At 41.9% G+C, this 26,892-nt stretch overlaps 1 protein-coding gene across 1 annotated transcript in view; it reads right to left on the reverse strand.

Annotated features, from left to right (window-relative positions):
- The window catches only part of ANKH (ANKH inorganic pyrophosphate transport regulator), a 108,638-nt gene that overhangs the window by 13,997 nt on the left and 67,749 nt on the right, over window positions 1–26,892 (reverse strand). The window contains exons 5-8 of the mRNA XM_014940951.1: window positions 26,330–26,500; window positions 25,562–25,696; window positions 22,081–22,173; window positions 18,265–18,360 (exon numbers count right to left, since the gene is read on the reverse strand). Of these exons, the coding sequence (XP_014796437.1) occupies window positions 18,265–18,360; window positions 22,081–22,173; window positions 25,562–25,696; window positions 26,330–26,500 (495 nt within the window). The remainder of the gene's footprint in view (window positions 1–18,264; window positions 18,361–22,080; window positions 22,174–25,561; window positions 25,697–26,329; window positions 26,501–26,892) is intronic.

A 26,892-nucleotide genomic window follows, 5' to 3' on the forward strand; every position in this document is an offset into this window, starting at 1 on the left:
TAAAAATTGGAAAAGAAACAACCATCAGCAAAATTCATAAACATGGTCAGAATGATTTTTCTGTACTTTGAGAAATGTATTTAAAGCAATGTTTTTGCAGCAGTTGAAAGACATTTTCAAATACTTAAATGCAGTAAGACTCTAGTGTACACACAGTATATTTATACTCAGCTTGCATTCAAATACACAGAGCACACAAGTGCGCATAAGAGAAGCATGTTGACTTAAGAAGCAATTCCTACTCTTCAGGCTCCTCACATACCAAGACTGATACATACAGAAAGAATTTTTATGGTGCCTGCAAATGGTGGTACTTGAAAGGTCTGGTTGTGACGAAAACAGTAAGACACTTGACTTTTACAGTATTTGCTCTGCTAAGACACCCATATTCCTAGGAAGATTATCAAATGTTACAGTAACTAAAGATCTGAAGTAGTCCAGGACCCAGAAATCTGACCTAAGTCTAAACTTAAGGGTTTAAACTTGCTGCTGATACTAATACTGTTAGTATGTAATAAGCCTGATACCAAGGCAAAGGTGTTCAGCATAGTCCTGCCCTCAGGTCACAAATCTGCCAGGTCTTGTTATTTTAAAGAGTGTGCTGTTTAGTCCATAGATGAATGGAAAACTTCCATAAAAAGCCCACAACAGACGGTACAGAGGTAACACATGTTGTTTAATTTTTGGTCCGTCCTGAAGCAGGGCTTCAGAACGGGCTGTGGGGGCTCTTAGCATCTGGTGGGTCCAGATTTGGTTGAAGGCACTCATTGACGAACAGAGGTGACAGCACTTACAGGAAATTTTCTGTAAGAATGGGTACCTGACATCCTTTCAAGTATAGCTACTTTGTTATTCAATTTGATTTTACCGTTAAAAAAGTGATTTCTTCCCATTATTCTTGCAGTAAAGCAGATGTTAAGGAAGTAAGCTGACTGAGCTTGGAACCTTAAATGCTCTGGCATGTAACCCTGTCAGGTTACAAACCAGTGTCCCAGGTAAATTATGCACACTGGCTGTAAAATCTGATGGCTCTGTAAGACTCTAAAACCACTCTCTTATAATTTAGCCTACAAGCCATCTAGCTCTTCTCTTACTATCCAATTGTCACATCCCTACATGTTCAGAAGGCTTTTAAAGTTAGTCTTTGAAGTCCTACCACCTCCAAGGCAGCTGGGATTTCACTCTCATTCTTTGGTTGTGCACCAGAGATTGTCCTTTCTGTTTTAGCCTGCGAGTACTCAGACCACAGAAGTTTCCCAAAGCCTGTGTCCGAAAGGCCCATGAGAGGTCTCGTGTTCTGAGACACACATTCCCTGTGGTCAACAAAACATTTCACCATCCTGCAAAAACACTCATCCTCAGTTTTTTTCCCCACTTCTTCTGGTAGGACCCACTATTTATTTTTCACAATTGAATGCCTTACTTGACTAATTTGGTGCTGTATTTTGCAGTGTATATCCATCACCTACACAGAGATTAGTAAGTGGAGGAATCACAGAATCACAGAATCTTCTAGGTTGGAAGGGACCTTAAAGATCATCTTGTCCAACCGTCAACCTAACTGACAAAAATAGACACCCACACAACAAACAAGGAGCATCATCACTAAACCATACCTCCCAGCACTACATCAACCTGTCTTTTGAACACCTCCAGGGATGGTGCCTCAACCACCTCCCTGGGCAGCCCATTCCAATGCCTGATAACCCTTTCGGTGAAAAAATTTTTCCTAATATCCAGCCTGAAAGGTAAGAAGGTAAGAGCAGAAGACAAATAAACTGAGCATGGAGTTTTTTCCACTTTAGCCAGCACTTCTCTCTCTCTGCCAAACCACTCATACAGGATACAACTGAACCGAGGGGACAGTCCAGAGTAGAGAAGGTTGTGTGGTTGAGAATCCAATTATTAAAAAGTAACTGTACAGCGACAGAGCAAATTCTTTCATTGTTGCAGACATCATTAGGCAGATTGCAATGACTTTTACTTCAAATTACCTGTTAGGCATATTTTGCCAAATCTTTCTTCAAAGTCCAATAAACAAGATGCGAAGATGTCCACTCTTCAATTATAATTTGCTGTTTTCATGAAAGCAAAGACCTTTACGCCGCTTGTACTGCACAATGCCATTAGCATCCCGCTGAGCAGTATAGTTACTGCTGCTGCAAGATTCCATACATTTATGCTAACAGCAGGCTGCCCACTGCTAGCAAAATACAGCAGTCTTTCCTCCTTCAACAGCCACTTGAAAGAGTATTCTAACATGGCTAGAGAGACAGGCAAATAAGTGACCAGAAGCCTTGTTTTCAGTCCCATGCTCTTTGAAGTTAAACTTCATTTCTGGCCATAAGAAGAACAGACTCAATCTCCATCCAGCTCCTACGGGAGGAAGGTCAGTTTGCAAATCAGGGGTAATGACTTACACCCAGGAGGTATGCAGTCATTCCTCCTCAGCTGTTGCAAACTGCAGTGTTCCCTGAGCAGCAGAGAGTCAGTGCTGATAAATGGCTTCAAAGAGCACTTCTTACATAGCAGCTGGTGGGTACAGACAGCAGTGATTGCTAAGCTCAAGAATAAGCAGTTTGAGGAGGTGAGGTGTGGCAGCAGCAGGGCCTTCTATTTCTGTCTCAGCGTGTTGCCCGTCTTGTGGTTGCAATATTGATAACCAGTTTCACTTTGCAAAGAGATTTCTCTCCGTCATTTTACCAGCAGACAATATTCTCATGGCCCACAGGGGAAAAAACTGCAGGAAAAGAAATTAACGCTTCACATTGTGTAAGCCCTCTGCAATTCAACTTCTAGAGCACTTGCAACTTGGGAAGTTTATATGTTATTCCAAAGACAAGTTCAAAATGTAGTAGAAAAAAAAAAACAGGCTCTACTTTAGGAAAAAAGTAACACCAATCTTGCAAAGGCAGGAAGGTATCTCTGCTACCCATTCCATTACAGATGAGATATACTGAAAACAGGATGAAGTCTTAGCTTTTTTGTGAGGCTGAGTTGTCTGCACCATGTTTGCAATTACCTTGGTAAAGGGTGAGGACTGATCAGAAAGCAGGCTGGAGAAGACAGTAACAGATTAAATGACACTAGTCCAGTGAAACAGGGAGCGTGGCACACACAGTTAGAGAGGAGATCTACTCAGAAAGATTTTAAGAAATAGATCTACCTATATTATGTCTTCTTTCTTTCTTTTCAGTTAAAAGAAAGTTTGTTTCCCCCTCCCCCTTACGCCTTTCTGCATGTGTCTGCAAGGTTAAAAATAGAATAAATAGGCTTGGGTAGGGTTACAGTTATACTCTCATTTAATCTAATCAAGAGGTGAAGATGAAGCAGTAAAAGCTTCCGCACAGGCTAGCAACACGCACCTATAATGGCACTGCAGCCTCAGGTTGCAATTGCAGTTGGCTGCAATGTCTATACACAGTAATGAATATTGCACTTGGCAGCTCTGCTGAGGCTGAAGCATTTTAACGCTTTGAGAGTAAGGATTTTTTTATGCCTGGGGAATAAGGATTTTGCTTGTGGAATTCTAGCAACATAGTTGATTTGACTTTTCTGTTATGGTATGAGTGCAGCATAATATTAAAGGATAGTTTTGTTAAAGTCTTTGATCATTTAAACGGAACTTCAACTGAGCAGTGACAAGCTATTTAAAAATACAGGATAACTGAAGATCTAAACAGGAGAGTGGAACACTACAGAGGATCTGCAGGCCTGAGTAGACAGCGGTATTTATTATGGTGGTGTTATCTCTGTATAAGGAACACCAGCCTAAGCATTTTAATCATTTGAACTGGTAACTGGGTAACATGTCTTTAACTGATCTACAGTAGTCAAATTTGAAGGGCTTTATTAAATATGTCAGTAACTTACAGCAGCATAAGAAAATGAGATCAGACCAAAGCTCCAGCTAGATTAGTACCATCTCCCTGATAAAGGTCACTGGGGGTTTGTCTAAGGAAAGGGCACAAAGAGCAGGCAAGTGCCCAGTAAGAGATGCCCTTCTCTGACTGTGTGGTCTGGGCTGCTGGCAGATACAGCTTCAAGGAGTTCAAGAACTGTGGTGCACCTTCATCCCACGCAGCTTTATGTTCTGCATACAAAATATCTAATATTAATGATTTTTTTTTTTTTTTTGCAATCCAGTTGTGCATTAAAAAAGTAAAAAACCCTCTCTCACTTGTGGCTTAGACACTCTGTAAGCAGGTATGCTTACTTTCATGTGGAACCTTACTATTTTCAGCCAGCAAATTCAATGTTTAGGCGTATGAAAAGGTTACACACCAAAAACTGCTGCTGCTGACAAGCCTGAGAGAATGGCAGGGAAAGTACCAAACTGCTAGTGCTTAGTAGAAGTTTTCTTTAATGTCTTCGCTTAAGCACACTTCATGCATTTGACTTTCACAAATGGTTGTGACGAAAGACTGTTCATGAGAGCTTATTTCAGATGCTCTGTGTGTGTGTTTGAACGCCAGTAGTTCTTGAAAGCTAACAGTCTTTTCATAGGCTCTGCATCTCCTGGAAGCTATTTCCATTTATTCTGGTTGCTGACAGGGATTACTAAACCTTAGAGACCCACTACATAATGCATTATAATACATTATGCCAACAAAGGCTATTGGCATGCGTATAGCAATCTGCAGGGTGCTAGACTGATTTGCTTTTAGGCAGTTGTAGAAAGCTGCCTGTCTTTTGGGACATTCATTGATAAATAGAAGGCACAAAAGAGTATTCCAGTGAGCTATGAACAACAGTACAGCATTTCTAGACTTCAGTGCAGCTTCCAGTTAGAAGAAACACCGCCTATAGACCAAGACACAGGATGGCTCTATGTTCCTCAGAAAGAAGCTATGGAATTATTATATCTCAGCTTTGAATTGCACCTCAGATCTTTGGGATAGTATCAGTTAAGTCTATCACCTCTATTAATATGGAAGAATATAAGTCATATGATTTTGCCTTTTGAAGTGTGCAATAAACCAATCAAAAAGTAGCCAGAGTCTTACGTGGTCCAATCTCCTGATTTGCCAAGCATCTCTATGGCCTCCCTCTTTCTTACATAAGCAGAACTTCCATAATTCTGTCTCCTTTCAGAGCCTGTATCACGCTTAGAAACATACCTGCAAGATTAGTTCATCTTGTAAGTCAAAACAATATCTTATTCTAACTTGCATCAATGTGAAAAACTGAATTTGACCCCTCTGTTCAACATCCTATTTTACAAGGTGTTGGGGAAAAAAAAAAAGAGTTAGAATTTGTTAGTGCTGTTCTTACGGCTATTCCAAATCCATACCTTGATTGACCTTCAAAAATTAGTTCTCTAAATGACTCTAGTACTGGGGCTTGTCACTCAAAAACTTATTCTAGCATCTTAATGTTAAAGGAAACCGCACTTGTGTATTTTTATAAAGAATAAAAGTAACAACCGTTTTGAACAGTTAACTACTAGTACTGAAACTACAGAAACAGTTATTAGCTACACCCCTTTTCAGACTACAGTAGGAGTGTGTTTCTATGTTGAATATAGCTGTGCAACAAAATGCAAATTCCTTAACATCTCCTAAAGCACTCATTCCACTATGCAATCTCTCAAATAGTTGAACAACACGGGAAATGTTCAACAGGGTTCTTATGAAGAAAGAAAGTCCAACTACTCATCAATTTACACAAATAAAGGATTTTGTGTTTTACTGTGGGCCAAGAAAACAAAAAGTCTAGGTTTTATCATAAAGACATTATTCCCTGTTGATAGGAAATCACACGCGAATTTAACATGAAAATAATCACGTGAAAAAGTTGTTGCCTTTAAGACTCAGGGTTTGGGTTTTTTTTGTTAGTTTTTTTTTTTTTTTAAGGATACTGCTATAAACAATCATAAAGTTTTTGGGAAGCTGTGGAGGAATTGCTGTACATGGTACAACACTAGAGGCCAGCACCACTGGCTTGCTAAGGAGCCTGCTGCATAGCACAGCCTGGCCTGCACCAGGGTGGACCTACAGAATCCTGTGCTACCTTTGCTGTAAATCATGGAAGACACCGGTCTTTGCACAGCCACCCCAGTTTGGGCAGTTTTGAGGAGGTTTTGATATACAGCCTTTGAGACAAAAAAATTAAATAAATTGATCAGCCTAAATGGAGGCACTGAAGGCTCCCACAGGCTGACACTCTGCTGGGATATCATGGTGATCACATGTCCTGTAATTCTGAAGCAGGCAGAAAGTGGGTCCTTTTCTTCAGTGGGAAATGTAAGGTTTTCAAGACCAGACTGGGCAAAGCCCCAGGGAACCTGCCCTGACCTCACAGCTGACTCTGCTCTGAGCCAGAGGCTGGAGCTGATGAACTCCTGAGGCCCTTCCAACCTGAATAATCCTGTGATCCTCTGAAGCAAAAAGCCCTGGTTGTGTGCGCAGTAAAAATGTCAGACTGCAGTCGTATTTGAAAGCGGCGTATTGTAATGCTGATGACTTGAATCACAAGGACGTTCTCTTATAGCAATTATCCCTCAGGCGCACACCAGTCAGTATAGATTTCTCTGAAAGTGGTGTTCTGCGCAGGGTGGTGGGAAGCCAAAACAGCTGTCATGGAATTTGTCAAGCGGCAGGGGGAGCAAAAGAAACCTGAGCCTGCCTGCGGGAAAACTACCTAACTTCACTTCTTCTCCCGAAATAATTGGTTTCTACAGATCTAAGTCTCCCCATGCCTCCCCCAGCTTTCCTTATAGTTCAGAGGGACAGAGCACGACTTTCTTCAAAAATAAAATTAGGTCCAGCAGCTGCAGAACACACGGACTCTCTAATAGCGTTAATGTGATGCCACCTCTGCTTGTTCACTAACTGCTGCTGAAAATAGGTGGTATTTTTCAGGCTAGGCTGGGTCACTACCTTGTTTAAGATAGTCATTATATCTCCTGATTGAATTATGCTGCTTTATTTTTCAAAGAAAGCAGGATATTTTACTGAGCGCAGCATCACTTTAAAAAAGCTCGAATAAATCAGAGCTGGCAGATTCCTAGGCTCTCTGTGAAAACTGTTGACTTCACAATTTAGACATTTTCTTCTGTCCTGAGTTTTCTGCAGCCCTTGCGGCTTCCTGTTCCAATTACAGAGTTAGAGCAGAAACATGCTCCAGTGATGGTTTTTGACCCTTCCTCTTCTGCTTGCTCCAGCCACTCATGCAGAATAGACCCTTTGTATGAGTCCTGAACAATCACGAAGGAGAAATCAGTCTCCACCTCACTGGAGCAAACAGAAATCCTTTGTCCTGGGACAAAGACTCAGTGCGGTACCACGGATGGGACAAGGCCCTCGTGAGTGTTTTATAAAGTCAGCCTCTGGTGCTCCAGCATCTTCCTGAGCAGGCAGGAATGCTTCCACTCGTGTCTGAAATAATTTTTAATTAAGTGGGAACTAAACTTGACCTTGAAAAGGTAAAAATCTTCTCGAACAATAGTCTGCCAGTATGTCACGTTCCAATTGTTATTTTTGTGCCAGCGGCCTGAAGATAAAAAAAACAATCTGAGAGTTCAGAGAGGGGGAAAATCAAAGCAGCGAAAACAAACCCATCCACTGGATGGATGGTATTATTCTAAAAGCTGTCCTTGGAATCCATATATATGTACAACAGTGAAGTACAAAGAATGTGGATTTAGTCTGAAAAGTTAATGCTGTTTTTCTTAAAATATGAATATCCTAGCTAGGACTTGTGAAATCTCCTTAATACAATGAGGCTGTAATGAAGCCATTGATAAAATAAGATTAGGGAGCATGGGGGAAATCTGTCCCTCTTTTTTTATCTCCTGCCTTTGTATACTCAAGACAGATAATGACACTGAACTCAAGTCACCCAGGGAATTCCAGATACTGACACTGTTGGGAGTTGGCTTTGCGTCCTCTGAGAGGGACTGGTTCCTCGCCACAACATTTCTTCCGGTGGATTTTACTGCCTCTCAGCCCTTTTATCCCATGACTCTAATAAAGCCCAGTTGTAACCTTTCATAACAAAGCAATGCAGAAACGTATTGCAGAAAACAAAGACAGTCAATAGGAAAACATGAATGAACATTGAACAAATCCACTGGTCTCTGCAATGGCTTAAACTTTTGGCTGCTTTTTGACCAGTGACACTGAATGTCACAGGTATATGGTATGGCAACATGGTTCTTATGCACATTACACTTCATTCATCTTTAAACTTGGGAGGAAAAATTGCATAGAAAGCTAAATAATGCTAGACAGTACTTCGGTTCTGAAGAAAATGCAGTTCCTGCTGCTTCTTAGAGCCAATTTCTAGCCATGCCTAAGCTCTTCTTTGTTATAAAAAGGTATTCCTGAAAGCAAGCAACAAATACCAGCAATGGAGGGATACACTGCAGCAGCTACTCTGAGTCTGAAGGTCTTCAGCACTACACAAGGGGAATTTAGTTATTGTCATAAGCAGAAAAGGAGATATTCGGGGAGAAATCTCCTGTTGAGAAGAGCTGTAAGTATGACCTTGGACAGGGGAGGATGAACTACTGCTTTAATCTGGTTGAACTGGACAATGTACTATAAAGTACAATTGCTTTAAATTTGGTGGAAGGTGAATGAGGATAGGTAGTATTAATCTACAATTTGATTTTGTCTGATGCATTGAAAAATTACAATTATCATTCAAACTATAAAGTTCCATAGTCAGATTTCCTTAAAAAACAAACAAAACCCCTCACAAAAATCATGTAATCTTGGTCAGCTTTAGAAAACAACAAAGGCTTGCCCTAATTAATACAGTAACACAAGCCACTTTTAAGAAAATCAGCTCTTAAGTAATCTTCCATTTATAAATTCTAATGCAGAGGCTGGTAACTGATGTGATGGAACTACAATGCTGCAAAAGGCTAGCTCAAGTCCCTTGCCACATTTGTTAAAACCCTAGAACCTCAAAAGCTGAAAAGCATTATTGGCATCAGAAATCATATTACCTTTTTGATCCAGAATTCAAATTTTGGTTTCTACGAATAACTTAGCCTGTGCAGTGTTATAATTTGAGTACATGAACACTGATAAAATCACAGATTTCATTGCTGGTCTCTCCTGCGCTGTCACTGCACAAATACTACATCTTTGACTCTCTCTTTAGCATTAAATACTCTCATATTTCATGCCCGTCCCACATCCTGCCCCCTTTCCCAATTCCCAGCTTGGCCCTGGTGGGCCATCTTCTGAATGTCTGCCATCAGTCTTTTGTCAGCGTTAGGTTGGTGGTTGGACTAGATGATCTGAAAGGTCCCTTCCAACCTAGGCGATTCTATGATTCTATATGAGAGTTGAGATGGGCAAGTGGGAAGGTTTCAGCATTGCATACAGGTCAGAAATAAAGCACAGAGAGGAACCCCTAAATTAAGGATGTCACAAATCACCACTTTCCTCTGAAAACACTTTTTGAGAACTGAGAACCAACATTAGCAGCCTGGAATGTATGTAGCTGTAAGAGTTGTAATAACCGGGTGATTTTCTCAGGTAGCAACCCTCTCTCAATACAGAGAAGAACCCTGGCATCAGTCACATGGAAATAGAAACAGTATCCCTTGCTTTTTCTTGTTCCCCTTTCCAGCACCTCAGTCACTTGAAACCATGTGGATGAGGCAGCAGATAATTGGATGAAGGTCTCTTAAGTAAGAGTGAAGGAGGAATAATGGAGTAAAAGCTCTGATAAGAGTCTTGCATTGGTCAGAATTTGCAAATGTCTTTGCTCTGCTCTAGTTATCTTTACCAAACTTAATCAAATCTGTACACAGAAATCCTCAAACTCTGTTTGCTACAATGCATGAAGGTGAGGGCACAAATTATAGTATTTCTATATTTTCTTGGTAGCTGACAGTGTAATACTGATTTCACAGTTGTAATGGTATTATATTCGCTATTCTTTTTTACCTTATATTCTTTAGGAAACAGGGAAAATTAACTACATTTTTGTGAAAGTATGTTCACATAAACTGATTTGTGGCACATTATGTTTAAAAAACTTCTTTGCACACCCTCTGGCTACACTGAAGCTGCCTGAGGCATCTAAAAATTAAAGCTAATCTCCTGTCAGGTCCTGAATGCCCTTTACTATCTCATCCTTGAAATAAGACCCTTCAGGTGTTTGGTCTCCAAAGATGGAAAGAAAGAGAAGCGCACGATACTTTTATAGGTTATATCTCAACTCATTAAATGCATTCATGGTGGCTAAATGTCAGCCTGCGTGGGACTCCAGAAACCAACCAGCTGGCACACAGCAAGAGATGCCTACTGCATGGAACTGCTGCGCAGCTGTATCATGCTGTGGAGACTCCTCTTTGCCATCAAAAGGTTTCATCAGTGAAACAGGAACATGTTCCTGGGCATTTTTGAACAAGCAAGCCTAATTCATATTATCCTGAATGCAAGCTAAGGATGCCTAGTAGGACAGCAGTCTTTACCATCTTACATATTCAGGGTACTTTATCATGTGGGAAATTAAGTTATAGGTAAATGCATAAAGTGATATAAAATGGCAAATATAAAAACTAGAGACTGAAAAATCGAGATCAAATGGGACTACTGAAAACTGGATAGTCTTTGGTGACCCTCACAGGAATTTTCAGCTGCAGGACTGATGGCTGGGAAATAACAAGATTTGCTGAGTTCAGCTGGAGATTAAACTATCGAGTAAGAAACACCTGGTAGATGGATAGCATCAGAGCGGGAATATGTCAATAAACCAATGCTATTTCAATAATATACTGCATTGGTATGAATATTCTGTCTTCACTCATGTGGGTACCAATTTTATCTGCCAGTGCCTACATTTCAGTGGCTGGTGAAGCCTTGCTGATCAACAGGACACAAGAGTCGGCAGATGGTATCCACTCGGCACTTGGCAGTTCCCAGTTTGGCATAGCAGAATCCAAGGCACAGCACAAAAGCTTGGGCATCTGGAGCTGCCTTTTAAATAGATAAGGCTTCTCAGCCTGAATGAAACACAGCTTCTTCTCTTCCACAGTGACTGGCTCCAGCTCTTACAGGATTAAGTAGAAAGCAGCAACTACTGAGTCCTGTATTTTATACTTTAATACTTTTGCATCGGGAATTTTCCCTGATACATGGCTTCCCTGTTCTTGACCAGGGCTTTCTTACCTCCTAGATGCTTGATGATTAATTACGGAAGATAACCAAGCAGATGATGACTGGACATTAGGCAAAAGATGGGATGTCTTGCAGTAAACTGTTATCAAATGGGACAGAGAATTTTTCTCCTCCCCTCTTCAGTTTGAAACTGAATTATCCCATCACAGGGACCCAGCAAAAGAAACCCTGTGACTTTGGAGCCTTTTCTGCTCTTTTAGGATTGTGATGGGATCCCTCTGTCGAATCTTGCGAGATCAGTTAAGAGCCTACAGTCCCCAGCAGCCTGTCTCACTTTTCTGCCCATGGTTGGGGGGAAATAAGAGATCAATAGGCAAACACGTTAAATGCTGCAGCTTAAAAGTTCTGACCATAATAATATAAAAACCCCACTTAAATATAACTACACTCGGCATATGATTATATACTTATCAGATACATATTTATAATACCATACGCTATACAAGAATATATAACTGCCAACTGGTGGTAGCTGATGCTGCTGTGCTGCAAGATGTAAGCACTGGAGAGCTGACACAATGCCCGTGTGCTGCTCTTCCTCAGGGGCTGATAACATCCAGCAAATGGAAGAAACAGACAGTTGCCAATAGTAACTCCTTAAACTACAGATGCTTATCAGCAGGAGCCCTTAGAAATCAATGTGTTTTTTCCCCCCGTCAAAAAGGTAAGTTCCGCTATGAATCTAAATATTACAAAATATAAAAATGGCATAGCATATAATATAGAAAGTTATATTCTAAGCATTAGAAACATTTTAAAGCTATCATTAGACTCTTCACTTATGGACAAACCTGACTGTAAAGCAAGTGACATTTTGACATGTAGTGACACACACTTATTCAACTCTCAGGCTCAAACATATGAGCCAGTAAACTCCTGGTAAAAGCTGGTTGCTCCTAAGTATATTAAATTTAAACTTTCACTGAGATTTATACGTAATGCAAGTTACCTGGCACTTGAAATTGGTTACCACAACACAACTGATGTATATCAATTTGTTCAGCTTAAGTGCCTGAGTCTTCACTTCAGATGAAACTCCATGACAAAGTTTGTTTTGTTTTGTTTGTTAAAAAAAGAGATCTACAGGTTTTACTAGTTTGTCTATGGTTTGTAACAAGTAAATCTGAAATTTGTAAGCCTTGCATAAACCACACACATACGAGTGTAAATGTGAAAGCTTTCCCTCCACTCTTTCAGTCTCCTTTTGGGACAGAAAGGAATGAAAAATCACAGGACAAACTTGAACATCTGGATTTTGTTTCTTAAGCGGTGTCTGCAAATTAAATATAAGACAGCAATCTATACAATTAGCTTCTCCCCTTAATCAGTCTGTTTAGTCAGAAAAACTGCTACTTCCTGTGTTTGTCCATAACTATGTGTCCATTTTAAAAAAAAAAGCAAGGCAGCACCAAAATTCCTTTTATGACAGCACTGGTGCTATTATACTTAAAGCTGGAAAGCGCTTTGAGTGGTTTCTAATAGAACACATGTTAAAACTGCAGAGTGCTGTGCAGCTCTCCTGCTGTACATTAACGTGGTGACAGACGGGTGAAGGTGGCGCGGTGCGCACAGCTTGTCACCCTTGGCACCTCCAGCCTGTCTTATTGGTAAGGGAAACCTGCTGTCATACATCGAGCACTCAAGAATATGAAGATACAACTGGCCACTTTAGTTAACAGGAACGACCAGCTAACGGGAGCTGGCGTTTGGAAATGTATCCCTAAAGCACCGTGCTGTGTCCCAGCTGAGGATGCTTGAACTGAATCTCAGTGAAATGAGCTGCACAGTTCACTGACTGCTGCTCTAAGACCTGATTGCTCCTACAAGTAAGTACAGACTATTCTGGGTCACTTTTAGTGACAGTGAGCTAGGGAGCTTTCACAATGGTCTCTGAGAAATTGCTCTCTCTGATCACCATCTTGTATGCTGCTCATGCAGTCATCCTGCTTCAGCCACACAGAGCCAGCCATGGTTTTAGCTCAATAGCAGTGACTTAAACAAGGGTGCTCACAGCTCCTGGTAAGTAAGACATTACTTGTCTTCCAAGCCAACTGAGACATGAACAGATGCCACCACTCCCAGTCCTCTCAGAGAGTTAGATGTCCAACTTCCCCCACCGCTGCTTGCAGAGCTCAGGGTCTGCAACTTCACTGACTTGCCCAGGGTTCACACACAGATGTGTCCGTGAGGGCATGGCTGTGACCGTCACGTGGAGTGGGCAGCAGCAAATGCAGCAAAGGAGCTTGTGCCCTCCCAAAGGAGCCCTCTGCTCATCATTTTCATGTAGTGGGCACTAAATGACATGCTATCAGCCTGGGAAGCCTTGCAGCTCAAAGGCAGATGACCAAATGCTAACCACGTGGCTGCCAGCAGCTAACATTAGCCAGGGAAAAGGATCTTAACTGACTGCAACTTCTGTGTCATCATAGAAGACTCAAGGAAAAGCTCAAGTGGGAAATGCAGAGGACATAATAATAAAAAAAAAAAAGCAAGAAAGCAAGAAAGAAAAAGCCAGAAAGCAAGAAAGTAAGGAGGAAAGAAGGAAAGAAAGCAAGCAAGAAAGAAAGCAAGAAGGAAGGAAAGCAAGAAGGTAGAAAGGAAAGAAAGGAAGAAAGCAAGAAAGAAAAAAAGAAGAAAGGAAGGAAGGAAGAAAGGAAGGAAGAAAGGAAGGAAGGTAATTTGGCAGCAGCTGTGAGCTGTGCCCTTCATGCTGCCTTGGAAAACCCCTGAACTCTGCACTGTAGTGTCTGAGCTCAAAGACACCACTGCTATTTTGAGAAAAGCTCCTGCTGAAGAGCAATGTACTTGCTGTTACTCCTGCTGGGTAAGGCAGGGTTCCCTTGAGTGGCTCACTCCTCGCACAGCATGTTCCTCTACGCACAGCTCATGAGCGAGCGAATGCTCTCCTGTGACAGAGGAAACCTTTGCTGCAATGGAGAATTTAGCACCCAGACAAATTATTTTGGGATTTCTGCACTGTACTGAGGCTGACACAGCCCACAATGAAAGGGACGTGTGCTATAAATGCACCAGTTTTCTTTCTTGGGAGTCTGCGTCTTCACTTATGTGCAAAGACCAGAAGGCTGGTTTTTAGAGTCATCTGAACAGGTCTAGCATTGAACCAAAATGTTTAGTTCTTCAACAGCATTATCTAGCAACGGCAGCAAGACTGGCATTTGGAGCAGTACCTCTACTTACATACAGAAAGAAGCTTGCCTGAAGTGCCTAAGGGCAATGAAGTACCAAATAACAGCAAACAGCATCACATATGCTCTTTAAGCTGAAGATAAATTATCAAGCATGCCTTATTTTCTAAAACCTGAACCAGTCCCTTAATTGTATGGGCAAAATTCTTCAGCTGAGTCCTTCCCCCTTGCTATATAAATTTACATTCAGTTACACAGCCACAAAACAGGGCTGTTGGAAGGAGTTACCACTTACAACCAAAATCACATCAATATGACTAATCACATCAGATCTCTTACATATTGGGAGTCTAATGGCTTCTATTTACAGCTTTTAAATAAAACAGCTTCTCTACACATTTTTCACTTAGCAATACAACTAATTCTCATTTTTTGAAGAAGCAGCTTTAATACTCGCCTGATTCTTCAAAGCCATGAGACTGTACTTATGATTACACTCAGCAAAACGCATTTACATGCTGCCCAGTCACCCTGGGAAGGCTCAAGTGCAGCCCTTTAGATTCCATGAAGATTAAAAAAACCCACAAAATTACATGAACATAACGTGAAAATAACGTAAAATTATGTGAAAATAACAGAACTACGCCTTTTCTTCTATTCTGACCCAATACTGACACTACCAACAAGGGTGAAAAAGTGCTACTGTAGTAGTAGGTTTACAGTACTTCTTGTGCAGGTGTGACTGGTCTGTGAAAGGAGGTAGGACATTTTTTTTCCAACTCTATGAAATAGCATGTCTTCAATGATTGAGAGGTTTCCCCTAATTTTATACTGGGAGGGTACTTTCTTGCATGGCTGCTGCTCATATTAAACGTGTCACTGGATTTTTTGGCAGTGGTTAACAGACCTCCTTGATCTTTCCATTTTCTGGAATCCTTCTATAGATCATCCACTGCAGAATGGATTCACATGACATGTCTAACTATTTGACTTGCTTTGATCTCTTGGTCAGCCTGGGAGCCTGTCTCCCACTTTCACTCTGACCCCGAAGCACAAGATGTTACCTATGGTGATGCCACTAGCCTGACTGCCATTCGTTGCAGCAGATCCTCTCCAGAAAAACACAGCAACCACTGATGACCATGGTATCTCAGTTACAGTGGCCATCTGATCTGGCTGCAACAGAAGCAAATTTGAAGTCAAGTTCCTTAGAACCTGTGGCACGTAATAACTTGAGTCATATGTCACACCGACGTCTACTGAGCTTATGTGCTGAAGCATTTGCAGGCTCAGGCCCCCAAACCAAACTGAGTCTTTAAAGCTCATGTGGCTATTTTCCGCTCTGTCCACTGACAAGCAATCCTAAGAATCTGTCACTAGTAGGCAAAATTAGAAAGAGGACAGGAAAAGCTATGGACCTCAAAAGCGTTTCTGGAATTTCAGTGCGGACAAGTCTCTCATGATGAGCTTATGAAAGAACTGCCCTTGAAAGTACTATGGAGAACTTTGGAAAAAAACCAAACCTGTAAAGTTACAAACCAAAAGCCTATTGCAGTAATTAAAAATCACTCTGCAGAGGATTGTGATGATAATGTGAGAAGCTCATGATCCATCAGAACTTGAGCTAGCTGACAAATGCCCAGAAGGGTTAAGAAAACAGTCAGTCAAGAGAAAGCGTTGAGACTGAAATAGTATTCTCAGAACAATTTATAAAGACAAAAGCTGTCCCCTTCGTGGGTCTTTAACAATACTGACAGACTTCAAGGGAGGCTTCAGCTGGAGAGACCATAACCTTTGCCTGGCACAGCACACAAGGGAACACCTCGAGGTGTGTGACAGTAGATAACACGAAAGCTGTGGAAAGTCTCCAGATAACTGCCAATTCAGTGGACGCATATGTCCATCCCTGTTACATGCTGTAGGACATACAAGTTAGAGGCAGAGCTGTTGGTCTCTAAGCCACATGAAAAAAGTTCAAGCTTAAGTCTAGAAATTAATAGAAAAGATGCCACATTGGCTCATGAAATTCTGTCTTTGATGGTGGCCAGTTGTAGCCATTTAGGGAAAAAGTATAGAAAATAAAGAGCAGAAAAAAAATCTCCTAAATCAGCTATGAGTGGATTGAGTTGTTTCATTTTCAACTGTAAAAGAAGACAGAGAGTACCGTATCCCACTTTCCCAGGTCATTACAAGGGGGTGGGGATGGTTACAAATACTTCAGGCTTATGTACTGTAAGGTTTCCTTTGGTGTAAATTAGCTTCCCTTCATGCACAGGCCATGTGCAACTCAGTCAGAAAGGCTCTACACTAAAATGAAGGGGAGAGAGAAATTAAATCAGCTCTCCATTACTCGACAGTAAAATTGTGAATGTGGGGAGAGTTACAAAGCAGCCAGCTTTGAAATGGAACCCCGCTGGGGATAATGAGAAAACCTGTCTGGAGTATGAGCAGACTCAATTTTAGGACTCTGAGCACTGCATCCTAAAACAATTGCAGCATCCCACACTTGCTTTTCTAGTGTGAGGAAGGACTTTTTCTGTGAGAAACTTACTCTCTAGGCTCTCCTTAGCTTTTTTCCTGCTAGTGCAGGTACTAAGGAGAGAAGGTGCCATAGCCCCATGGGCACTGCCAACTCTGATGATCCCTGCCCACCCTCCAGGGCTCCCTCCACCCTGCCTATGGCCTAGGATCCCATGTCAGACCCCGGGGCCATCAGCCCCTGCCCCAGTGACACTGCGGCAGGAGCATTCTCTGGTTCCTCGCTGGCCTGCCATGCATGGCCATGGGCCCTGCTGAGCCACGCCCATACATGTCCCATGTCCCAGCCTGGTTTGCCCATCCCTGTCCCCAGGGAGGTGCCCAGTGCCAGAGCTGGGGCTGTCCCAGTGCCTCCTGGTTGCCCTGCTCCTGGCTGGTGGAGGGACAGGCCCTGTCTGCCAGGCCCTGCCATGACTGACCCTGGTGGTCCTAGCGGTGCCCAGAAGCCAGCCCAGGACTCTTTAGGACGCCACGCATGGATCACAAATCTCCTAATGACTGTCACGTACAGAGGTGTGATTGCTAATGCAAGTCCACTCCAAGTGGGAAGAGGGTGGCTTCACCAGCTCCAAGTGCTAATGTAAATCCATCCCATGTAGAAACAGAAGTTGGATTCACGGATTCACCCCAGGTCATCTGCTCCATTATTTGCTACAATCCCCACCACCTGCATGAGTTTTCTTCCACAACCGCCTGTTTGTTGCTAAAAAGACTTGTGCAGAAACAGTTTTCTTGGGGAAGATGCACTGTACACAGGTGTGCAAACTGGTTGTTTTGAAATGCTGCAGGATCAGCAAAATTTCTCCCTGAATGCCAGGCCCTTCCAATGTTTCCTAGCACAGACAAGGCTTTAGATCCCGTTCTCAGCGTCAGCACCATCTCCAAAATAGCCCTTTTTAGTTCATTTTGAGAGAGAACAAAACCAACACGCACGAAAGTACTCCCAGCATGGAAGCCCAGCACCATGTGAGGCGGCAGGGAACAGCTACTGCAGTTTCGACATGTGGTGCCTGTCCCACCATTTGCAGCAGATGAAGGATGCCCAGGGACAGGATGCCATCGCACTGCAGATGGCACAAACAGTTTTTCATTTTCCTGGCACACTGGTTACCAGAAGTTTTGTTCATTAAAAAAAAAATATAAATAAATAAAAAAGAAAAGCAGATCTCCTTGCATGTGGAGGCTGACTTGAAATGGAAAGTAGTGAGAATTACATAAAATAACTGTAGCCCGTAAGATATCTAGCCTGAGTTAATGATAGCTGATTTTCTTAGTACTCCAGTTCTATGATCACGCTCCCTCCTCCAGATAAAAGTAACAGAGCTTCATAAGAAAAGACAACTCACCTTTCTTGAACTGTTAGTGCTTTTAGCGTTAGGTAGAAGAGATAATTTTCTAGCTGAGATGAAAGCCAGAGTTGAACAAAGGTTTCTTACCGTTAAGGACAATGCCATGCAAACAAAAGTGAACTTCTTGATATGTGTCGCTGTGACGGTGCTGTTGGTGTTCACCAATTTATTGCTCGGGTTATTCTAGGGTGAGAGAAAGAGATAACAAGCATTAGCTTGGCTCCAGACTACTGGGAGGCTGACGGCACCAGGGTCATGTGTTGGACCTGAGTGTCTGTGCGCCTGCAGGTCTGTCTGTGCTTGTTTGCTTTTTAACCTAGAGCTTTCTGAGTACTTTGTATCATGGCAGAATATTTTCCGCTTAAACTGACAGCAACTGCTCCTATGGTCACTGAGGGCTGAGTAATCTCCCTACTTTTCTAAGGAATAAGTCCTATTTAACAAGTTCAGCTTTGAAAAAGGGGGTGGTAGCTCTTTTTAAGGAAACTCTACATGATTTTTTTAACCTTAATTTAAAGTTTGCAGCATGTTTTCACTGGAAAAATAGGATTCCATTCCTTTTACCGCAGAGTGGTCCAAACCCGTTCACCAATGCAAGCACCCTTACTGATCCAATTAGACAAGTAGGTAATATAAACAAAGCTCCTGGAACAGCTGGCTCCATTAATGCAGTTTAATGAAGAGAACATAATTAGGACTATTAGATGTTCCACCTTGAACATGGGCTCTGTACTCACATGGCAGCAAAGTTTTATTTGAAACAACAAAAAAAGCCCTCTTCCAAATGTCTAATATAGCAAATGAAGCTGAAGATTTAAAATTGCCCTCAGGGAACACATAAAAACAAACTAAATGGTCTGTGAAAGGAGAGGATGGGATAAGAAAAGCAAGGTACCGTTTGGAGCCCTGTAGCAATAGGCTCTTGGGCATTCACCCTGGGGCTGTTTGAGATACACAAGTATGTGCCCATGCTGGTTAAAAATGTACCATGAGATGTAGTACAACGTTTATTCATTCTTGATATAAGGCAGGTAGAACACCAGTACGTCAGATGGCCAGCCTCCTGAAGGAGGCTGAAGTTAATCCCAAGAGAAATACGAACTTATGCAAACATGTTGTAGGAGTGGACAATCTGACCGTAAACTCTGTGAAGGATTTCACACACATTCAAGTAGTTGATAGAATTTTGCAATTTAAAGCTTTTGTGGTGGTCAGTGTTGGAATGGCACCTGCATAGCCCCTTACTCCTGCTTAAATATCCCCTTGAGTGCATGAGGATGCATGTAGTCAATCCAGAACCTAAAGCAGGGAGCTACTCCCACGCCTGCCCTTTAGGGGAACAGTTTATGAAAACTCTCCGTAAACATTTTTTTCACATGTCTATTCTTATTTCTTGTGTTTCCGAAGAAATACTTTGTTACTGTTAGTTTTTATACGTGAGGATAGGCCTTGCTTAAATCACTCACCAGTGTTTAAATGAACTTTGCTGCAAAGGCTAAAACAATACAGAGGCAAGAAAGCATACCCAAATCCAGCCATCCAAAAGGGCCATGAAGAAAAAGGGCTCTTGTTTGCTCCTACCTCACTGCTGCTAACTGTGCCCTCGCTGTATTCCACACTTTGCTCTATCTCCCGCACACAGTTTAGTTCTATGCAGGTAGAGCAAAAAGAGCATCCCTTCCCACCTATTAATCAGATAAATGGCATTCACAAGGCCTCTCACAGTCGGTGTTGTTGCTCCAAATCAGACGGCAGGCACAGCACATTACGAGTATCACCATATAAAACAGCAAACAGAGCACAGAACTAGGATACGCCTGTTTTCTTTTCACAATCAGTAGCAACCCTTAGCCAGAGTCTAATGGCTAGGCCATGAGGTTGCTCTGGATGCAGAGGCTCATAACAGACTTAAGCAGGACTCTGCATCCCTCTCATAAATGTGAACAGAGGTAATGATTTCCTTGTGAAGACAAGAATCTGACTTCTCCAGTAGAGCCACTGAAGAGGGGCATACTTTCTGGATCCCAAACCCCATTAATCAGTTGAGGCAATGCAGTGTGCTTCTGATGGCCACCAGCATCGCCAGCTTTCTGAGTAACTGACAAAAGAAAATGGGAGTTTGCATGACTGCAAACTGTTACAGCATCTGAAAATCACAATGGAGGCTTTACAGAGTCCGGAAATAAAAAGTGCTTCTATCCAGACTCTTCTCAGAAAGCCTTAGCTTAAGAAAAAAAGCTTTTGAATGGCACAGTGACACATGAATGACGTGTGACCGAGGGTAAAGCCATTCTCACAGCAATCTAAAAAAACTCACTGTGGGTTTCTGGTTTGGTATTTATTGTCTGAAAGGTACAGTGGAGGCAACATGGTTGCCAGGATGAGATACCCTTGATACTGCTGCTACCTCACTTAGCAAAACTGCTCTTAAAACATGCAACTAAAATCCCTAACATATACTTTTTTTGGCAATTAGATAAACTGTGCCTATCTGTGCCTTACGCTAGCTTATTCATCCTCACATTTGTTCGACAAGAGCTCTATAAGAAACCTTTTAACTGAAATAAACAAATCATGGTCTAATCCTGTCACCACTTAAGTTGTCAGCACATCTTCCCCCAGCTAAATGAGACCTGAATTCAGGAGTCCTAATTGCTGTGAAATTTGCTTGGCAACAGTGCTTTTGATTGTGGCTCGAAACAGATGAGGTTAGCAGGCCCTGTGTTTCCTGTCCCAAACTACTTTTATCTTGCAGTTTATTGGTTTTACATCTGCAGTTCCTTTTATGCAGCATGATCTCTGAGAAAGCCTACATATTGTATTTTATCTGACAGGTCAATTTAGCTGTACACAGGCAGGTCAGGAAGTTATGACTGATTTGACTTCTCTTTGTTTTGAATTTCTCCTTGGAAATAGGGTGGATCATATCAAATGGGGCTTGCTTCAGTAAAGCACATCCCAGAGGAAGAAAACATTTTTTTCATCAGTATTTGGAACCAGAAAGTTTAGTTACTAATTGGTAAATAAAGGGAAGGAGAGGATGTGGGATTTGAATTAGAGCGTCACAGTACATGACTGTTCTTCGCACAACATATGGGCTAGTGAGCACCAGTTCTAAAACAGAGCAAAAAAAGAATCTAAACAAAATTAATTTGGTTATATATTTACTCTGTGCTCAGTTCCAGGAGCAGTCCTTGCATTCTTAGGTAATTACATGATTTGCCACAAAAGTCTCCATAGTCTCAGCCAGCTAGGTCAGTACTACTAAAATATTACATGTTATCTGTTGTTAATGTCAGTCACTGAAACAATCTTTGCTGAATATTAACATAAGCAAATGAACCCAAACCCATTTGAGAGATACCGCAGAATCTGGAGCAGAGATGTGAGCTTTCTCACTCACTGATGGACAATTTTTGAGAAATCACTTCATTAGCTAAGGAGATACCTCATAGTGTGTGAGGACTTTTTTAGTCCTTAAAAATACAGCACCTATCTATTCAAAAGGTAGCTTAATACCTTGTAACACAGAGCTAAGGTTAACATCACAAATCAGACAACAGTGTGAAGCCACCAAAACCCAATTCATTTTAACTAGGATTTTATGAAAACCTTATCAGTGGGACAAGGAACAATAGGCAGCAAAGGCAAAAGTAAAGAGCAGCAAAACAATAAATGGCCATTAATACAGTCCTATTTAATCTTTGGTTGGTTTATTTTTTCAAGAATCTGTTACACTTGATTATAGAGCCATGAACTAACTTTCTTCCTATTTGTCAGAAATTCCTCTGATATCACTGAAGCCACCCCTAAATTAAAATGTTGTAACAGAGAGAAAGAGGGGGACCATGGATGTGAAACCACATGAAAGGTATTTATTAAACCCCTAACATGGGCACTCACCTTGTCAAAAGCAGGGTATACTGCTCTGATCTCTGTCAGCCAGCCATACGGCATGTGTCCCACAGGATATGTAGCTGTCAGAATCGCCACTGCCTATGAAAGGAGACAGGGAAACATGAAGTTCAAACCTTTGAACAGAGCAGTTAAACTAACGTAGGGTGACATTTCCCACCAATATCACCACATTGACCTCGACGCAGTGAGAAACCAGGCAGGCGACTGGATGCTCTTTGTTTCAGGAAGACCGTCAAGATTGGCTATCATTTGGCCTGGCATTTTAAGTTTAGGAAATCTTTTGTGCCATGAAGGTAGGTTACTCAGCTTGTTTCACCATCACCCTGATATTTAGGGATAATAGTTAACCTGCACTGGTGTGTGCCCCTCAGCCAGCCGAATGCCTCCCTCCCACATTGTTCCTCAGTTATTTTACCTATAGATACATGAGTAGCAGAATGCCTTGCAGCTCACAGTAGCTTTGAATCGTATTGCATGATTTTAATTTAAATACATTTTACTTGGTTATTTGTAAGTTTTAAGACAGACAGACAGACTACAAAACAACAGGCCTCAGTGGCTGACTGACTTTAGACATCAAACCGACTGCTCTGGGGTAGGAGACACTTAAGAGACAAAAATAAAGCTCTCCCCACTTTGTTGCTCATCGACTAAAATCAGACAAAAATAATTCCAGATGACCCTTTTTTATCATAAGAAACAATTCATTACCTGCAATTTAAAATTATGCCCTTTTGCACTTTCACAAGCACAGTACAAGAGGTACATTAAAGACACACACTCCCCTCCTACATACTAGTATAGGAAAGATTTTGCTGATGTTTCTGGTTTCTGAAGAAAAAGTTCAAATAATACGTATTTCCTGTCTTTCACATAGGAAGGGTGTTTAGGGAGCTCTTTCTGCAGCTGCTTGGAAATGTACTGTCAGTCCAAGTTTTATAGTTCTCAGAGCCAAAGTGTTCATCTGTACTGAGAAGGACTCGCTTAATTCCAGAAATGAGCTTTAATAAATTTAATGTACCTTGCAAAAGTAACTGGTTCAAAGAAAACAAATTTGAATTTAAATACGGTACCCTTTTAAATTGCAACTCCCACCTCCCCTCCATTATTGTATTTTCAGCAGAATTTCCATCTGTATGAAGATGGAAAGTGATTTTAGCAGTGATTTTTCTTCCAGTATTTTTCCTCAATTGGTGGGATCCCAAAACATGTGCATGAAAGCTATCCTAAATGTCTAGAACCTGTATTTGCTAAGTGAAAATGACCCCTGTTAAAGCCAACAGCAAAAAAGAAACCCCAATCACAGTAACTGTGCTGGCAGTCCAAAGAGAAGCAGTGGGAGTTGTCCAATGCAAGTGGACTTGCTGATCTCATGAAGGTGCTACAGCCTCACCCTTCACAGGGACATCTTCCCCATGTTAAAAGTTGCTGACATTATTAAGCAAGGGACCTATAAAACTTCTGTCTATACTGATGCTCCAGACACTGATGTTATCTGTGTTGCCAGCACCTCTCTTTTCAGAGGCAATTATTTCAGAAATCAGAGAAAGCTGAAATGTGACCATTACTGTTCATGTAAAAATGTACATGTAAACAGCTATAACCTGCATTTGCAGTCATTCTAACAGCAACAAAATGCAATAAGCTAGCCATGAAATGTGATGCATCTAAAATCAAAAGTTACCAAGAAATGCAAAATTGATTTCTGCTAACCCACTCTGGCTCCCCTTGTACTGAGACTGCTATTAATGCATAGGCTGATCCCTGATTTACACATGTAGAACCTTAACATTTCTAAATTCTCTCTCCACAGCTGTTTGTTTGCAGTCACTGGCAACTTCTGAGTGAATGAAATACAGAGTATTGCATATGACAAATTAGCAGTGCCGACAGAATGTTTGTTAGGCATCAGCTGTTTGAATTTTCCTTTCCATTTAGTACCTTACAGCTTTGTTTTTCCTATGGAAAAAAACACATGAGAGATGTGCTAATGACTCTAGACATTCTCCCACCACAACTGGCAGGAAAGATCCCTCACACTTCTTAAGAAAGTAGATCAGCTCATGGCGAGCACTGGTGAAGGCTCTGCATCACGATCAGAAGTCTGGCTCCCATCACCTATAGGAAACTATTGGAGTAATCTGAAATTTCTCAAAAGAAACAGTGCATTTCATAGTCCAACCAGAAGACAGATTTTTTTAATGTGCTTCCTATGCCTGTACTCTATTCTGTGTGATGCACTGACTGCTAACAGCAGGATTGTTTCACATCAGTTTGCTTGCCCATAAATATATCTGAGATGAAACAGTGGAACACGGGACTATGGACAACTTTCCTAAAATCTCTGGGATCTCAATGCTCCATTGAGCATACGTACCTACATGTAGAGCATGAAAACCTGGGATGCAGGAACTGTTCAGTGAAAAAATTCTACAGGCCTTGTTGAGGGTGAGGTCCCACTAGGCCTGGCAGAAACACACATGGTAAGAGTCCAAGCAGTCTTCTTTTCAAGGATTGAACTTGCCCCTTCTTCTTTCAAGAAGAACTTGCCCCTGTTGAAGTTCAACAAGGGCAAGTGTAGGGTGCTGCACCTGGGGAGGAATAACCTCATGCACCAGTACAGGTTGGGGGCTGACCTGCTGGAGAGCAGCTCTGAGGAAAAAGATCTGGGAGTCCTGGTGGACAACACGATGACCATGAGCCAGCAATGTGCCCTTGTGGCCAAGAAGGCCAATGGCATCCTGGGGTGCATCAGAAAGAGTGTGGCCAGCAGGTTAAGGCAGGTCATCCTCCCTCTCTACTAGGCCCTGGGAGGCTGCATCTGGAGTACTGTGTCCAGTTCTGGGCTCCCCAGTTCAAGAAGGATAGGCACCTGCTGGAAAGGGTACAGCAGAGGGCTACAAAGATGGGACTAGAACATGTCTGCTATGGGGAAAGGCTGAAGGACTTGGGTCTTTTTAGTCTGGAGAAGAGAAGGCTGAGGGGGGATCTGATCAATGCCTATAAATACTTCAACGGTGGGTCTCAAGAGGATGGGGCCAGCCTTTTTTCAGTGGTGCCCAGCGACAGGACAAGAGGTAACGGCCACAAACTGAAACATATGAAGTTCCATCTAAACATGAGGAGATACTTCTTTACTTTGAGGGTGGCAGAGCACTGGAACAGGTTGCCCAGAGAGGTGGTGGAGTCTCCGTCTCTGGAGACTCTCAAAACCTGCCTGGATACTCTCCAGTGCAACCTGCTCTGGTGGACCTGCTTTGGCAGGGGGGTTGGACTAGACAATCTCCAGCAGTCTCTTCCAACCCCGTATCATTCTGTGATTCATTCTGTGATTCTGTGATAAGAGAGCACTAAACAGAAATGTACTTAGGACAAATTTTTCTTACCAGCACAGATAAGAGGAAAAACACAGAGGCAACTCAACGTAAATGGCATTTGCAGTAATGGGGAGCACTGACTTTCTTACCTCTGTGGCTGAAGAGCTGCCACCCAGGTCCCGGGAGACAAAAAGGTTGACAATGGGCCTACTTATTCGCTGTGTTGCCAAAATTAATGCCAAAGGCCACCAGAAACTCAGCATCTTCCTTATCGTAGCCTCTCCCTGCAACACATTAAAAATATGTTAAAATGTTAAATAAATATGTTAAAATGTTAAATAAAAAAGAAGTGGCTTTGGAAAGAAACACACAGAACAACCAGAAGCACAGAGAAAGGACTTTTGCTTTTCCCACACACTGTCACTTCGGTATATTCATTTCAAGTGTTTTCAATAGCTGGAGCCTAAAATGTTGTCACCCATGTTAGCAATACTGATTCCAAAGAAGCTGTGTCTCAATAAATAATACATAAAGTATCTATCTGCAGAATTTGTTGTGGCTACCAGACAAAGATATGTGAACACCAATATAACATTTCAGGAAAAAGAGCAATTTTGAGACTTTCTTCCCTGTGAAATAAGGTGTCCACTTCATTCTGTGCTGTCTTACAGGACGAGAAGGAGAGAGCTCAGTACAGAGGTGCTCAGCAGACAGCACATCAATACCACTTGAAGCATTGCCTTATGTGCAGTGTTGCTGGAATAGTTTCTACTGTGTCTCTCTAAATGATTTTTTTTCCCCTGCATGACAGAGAGAGGAGGCCCTTCATGCACAGTGCCTTAATACAGTTTTATAACACAAAAAAGAACTTTAAAATTATTGAATTAAAAAAAAACCCACAAAGTATTAAGACATACCCCCATTTCAGGCCCACTTCTGTCAGGAATGACATCATGTATGTTCCTGTAGTATCCGAGGCATAACGTGGTACACCGGACAAGTGCTCCCATGTATAAAGACAAGATCGGGATCAGGAGAGGCTCCCTGCACTCCAAGTGACTGTGAAGCAAAATGGCTACAAAAACAACCTGCAGGGCAAGCAAATTAATGATTAGTAATTTGTCTGTCTGATTCTTCAGGGCCAACATATCTCCCATCTGACTCCCAGCTAGTCCATCTGAATCAACAACCTTGTGTGTCTACAGTACCTGACTTCAAGCTTGTGGCATTTAGAAACTTTAGTCAGGACTCTCCATGGATTCGTTTATACAAATGAGAAGAACAAGAGTTAACATCATACAGAAGCTCTATTAAACAGTACTTGAAGATATGGGCAGGTGTCAGACTGGGAGCCATAAATAGGAGGAGGGTAGCACGAAAGCCTGGCAAGGTCTGGCAGCCAGCATGTGGCTGAGTGTCACCCTTCCCAGGAAAACGTGCTATTCTGGTACACACTGAGGCCGGAGACGAACTTCTAGGG

This window comes from Calidris pugnax, unplaced genomic scaffold (genome assembly GCF_001431845.1).
Source record: "Calidris pugnax isolate Ruff unplaced genomic scaffold, ASM143184v1 scaffold8, whole genome shotgun sequence".
NCBI lineage: Eukaryota > Metazoa > Chordata > Aves > Charadriiformes > Scolopacidae > Calidris > Calidris pugnax.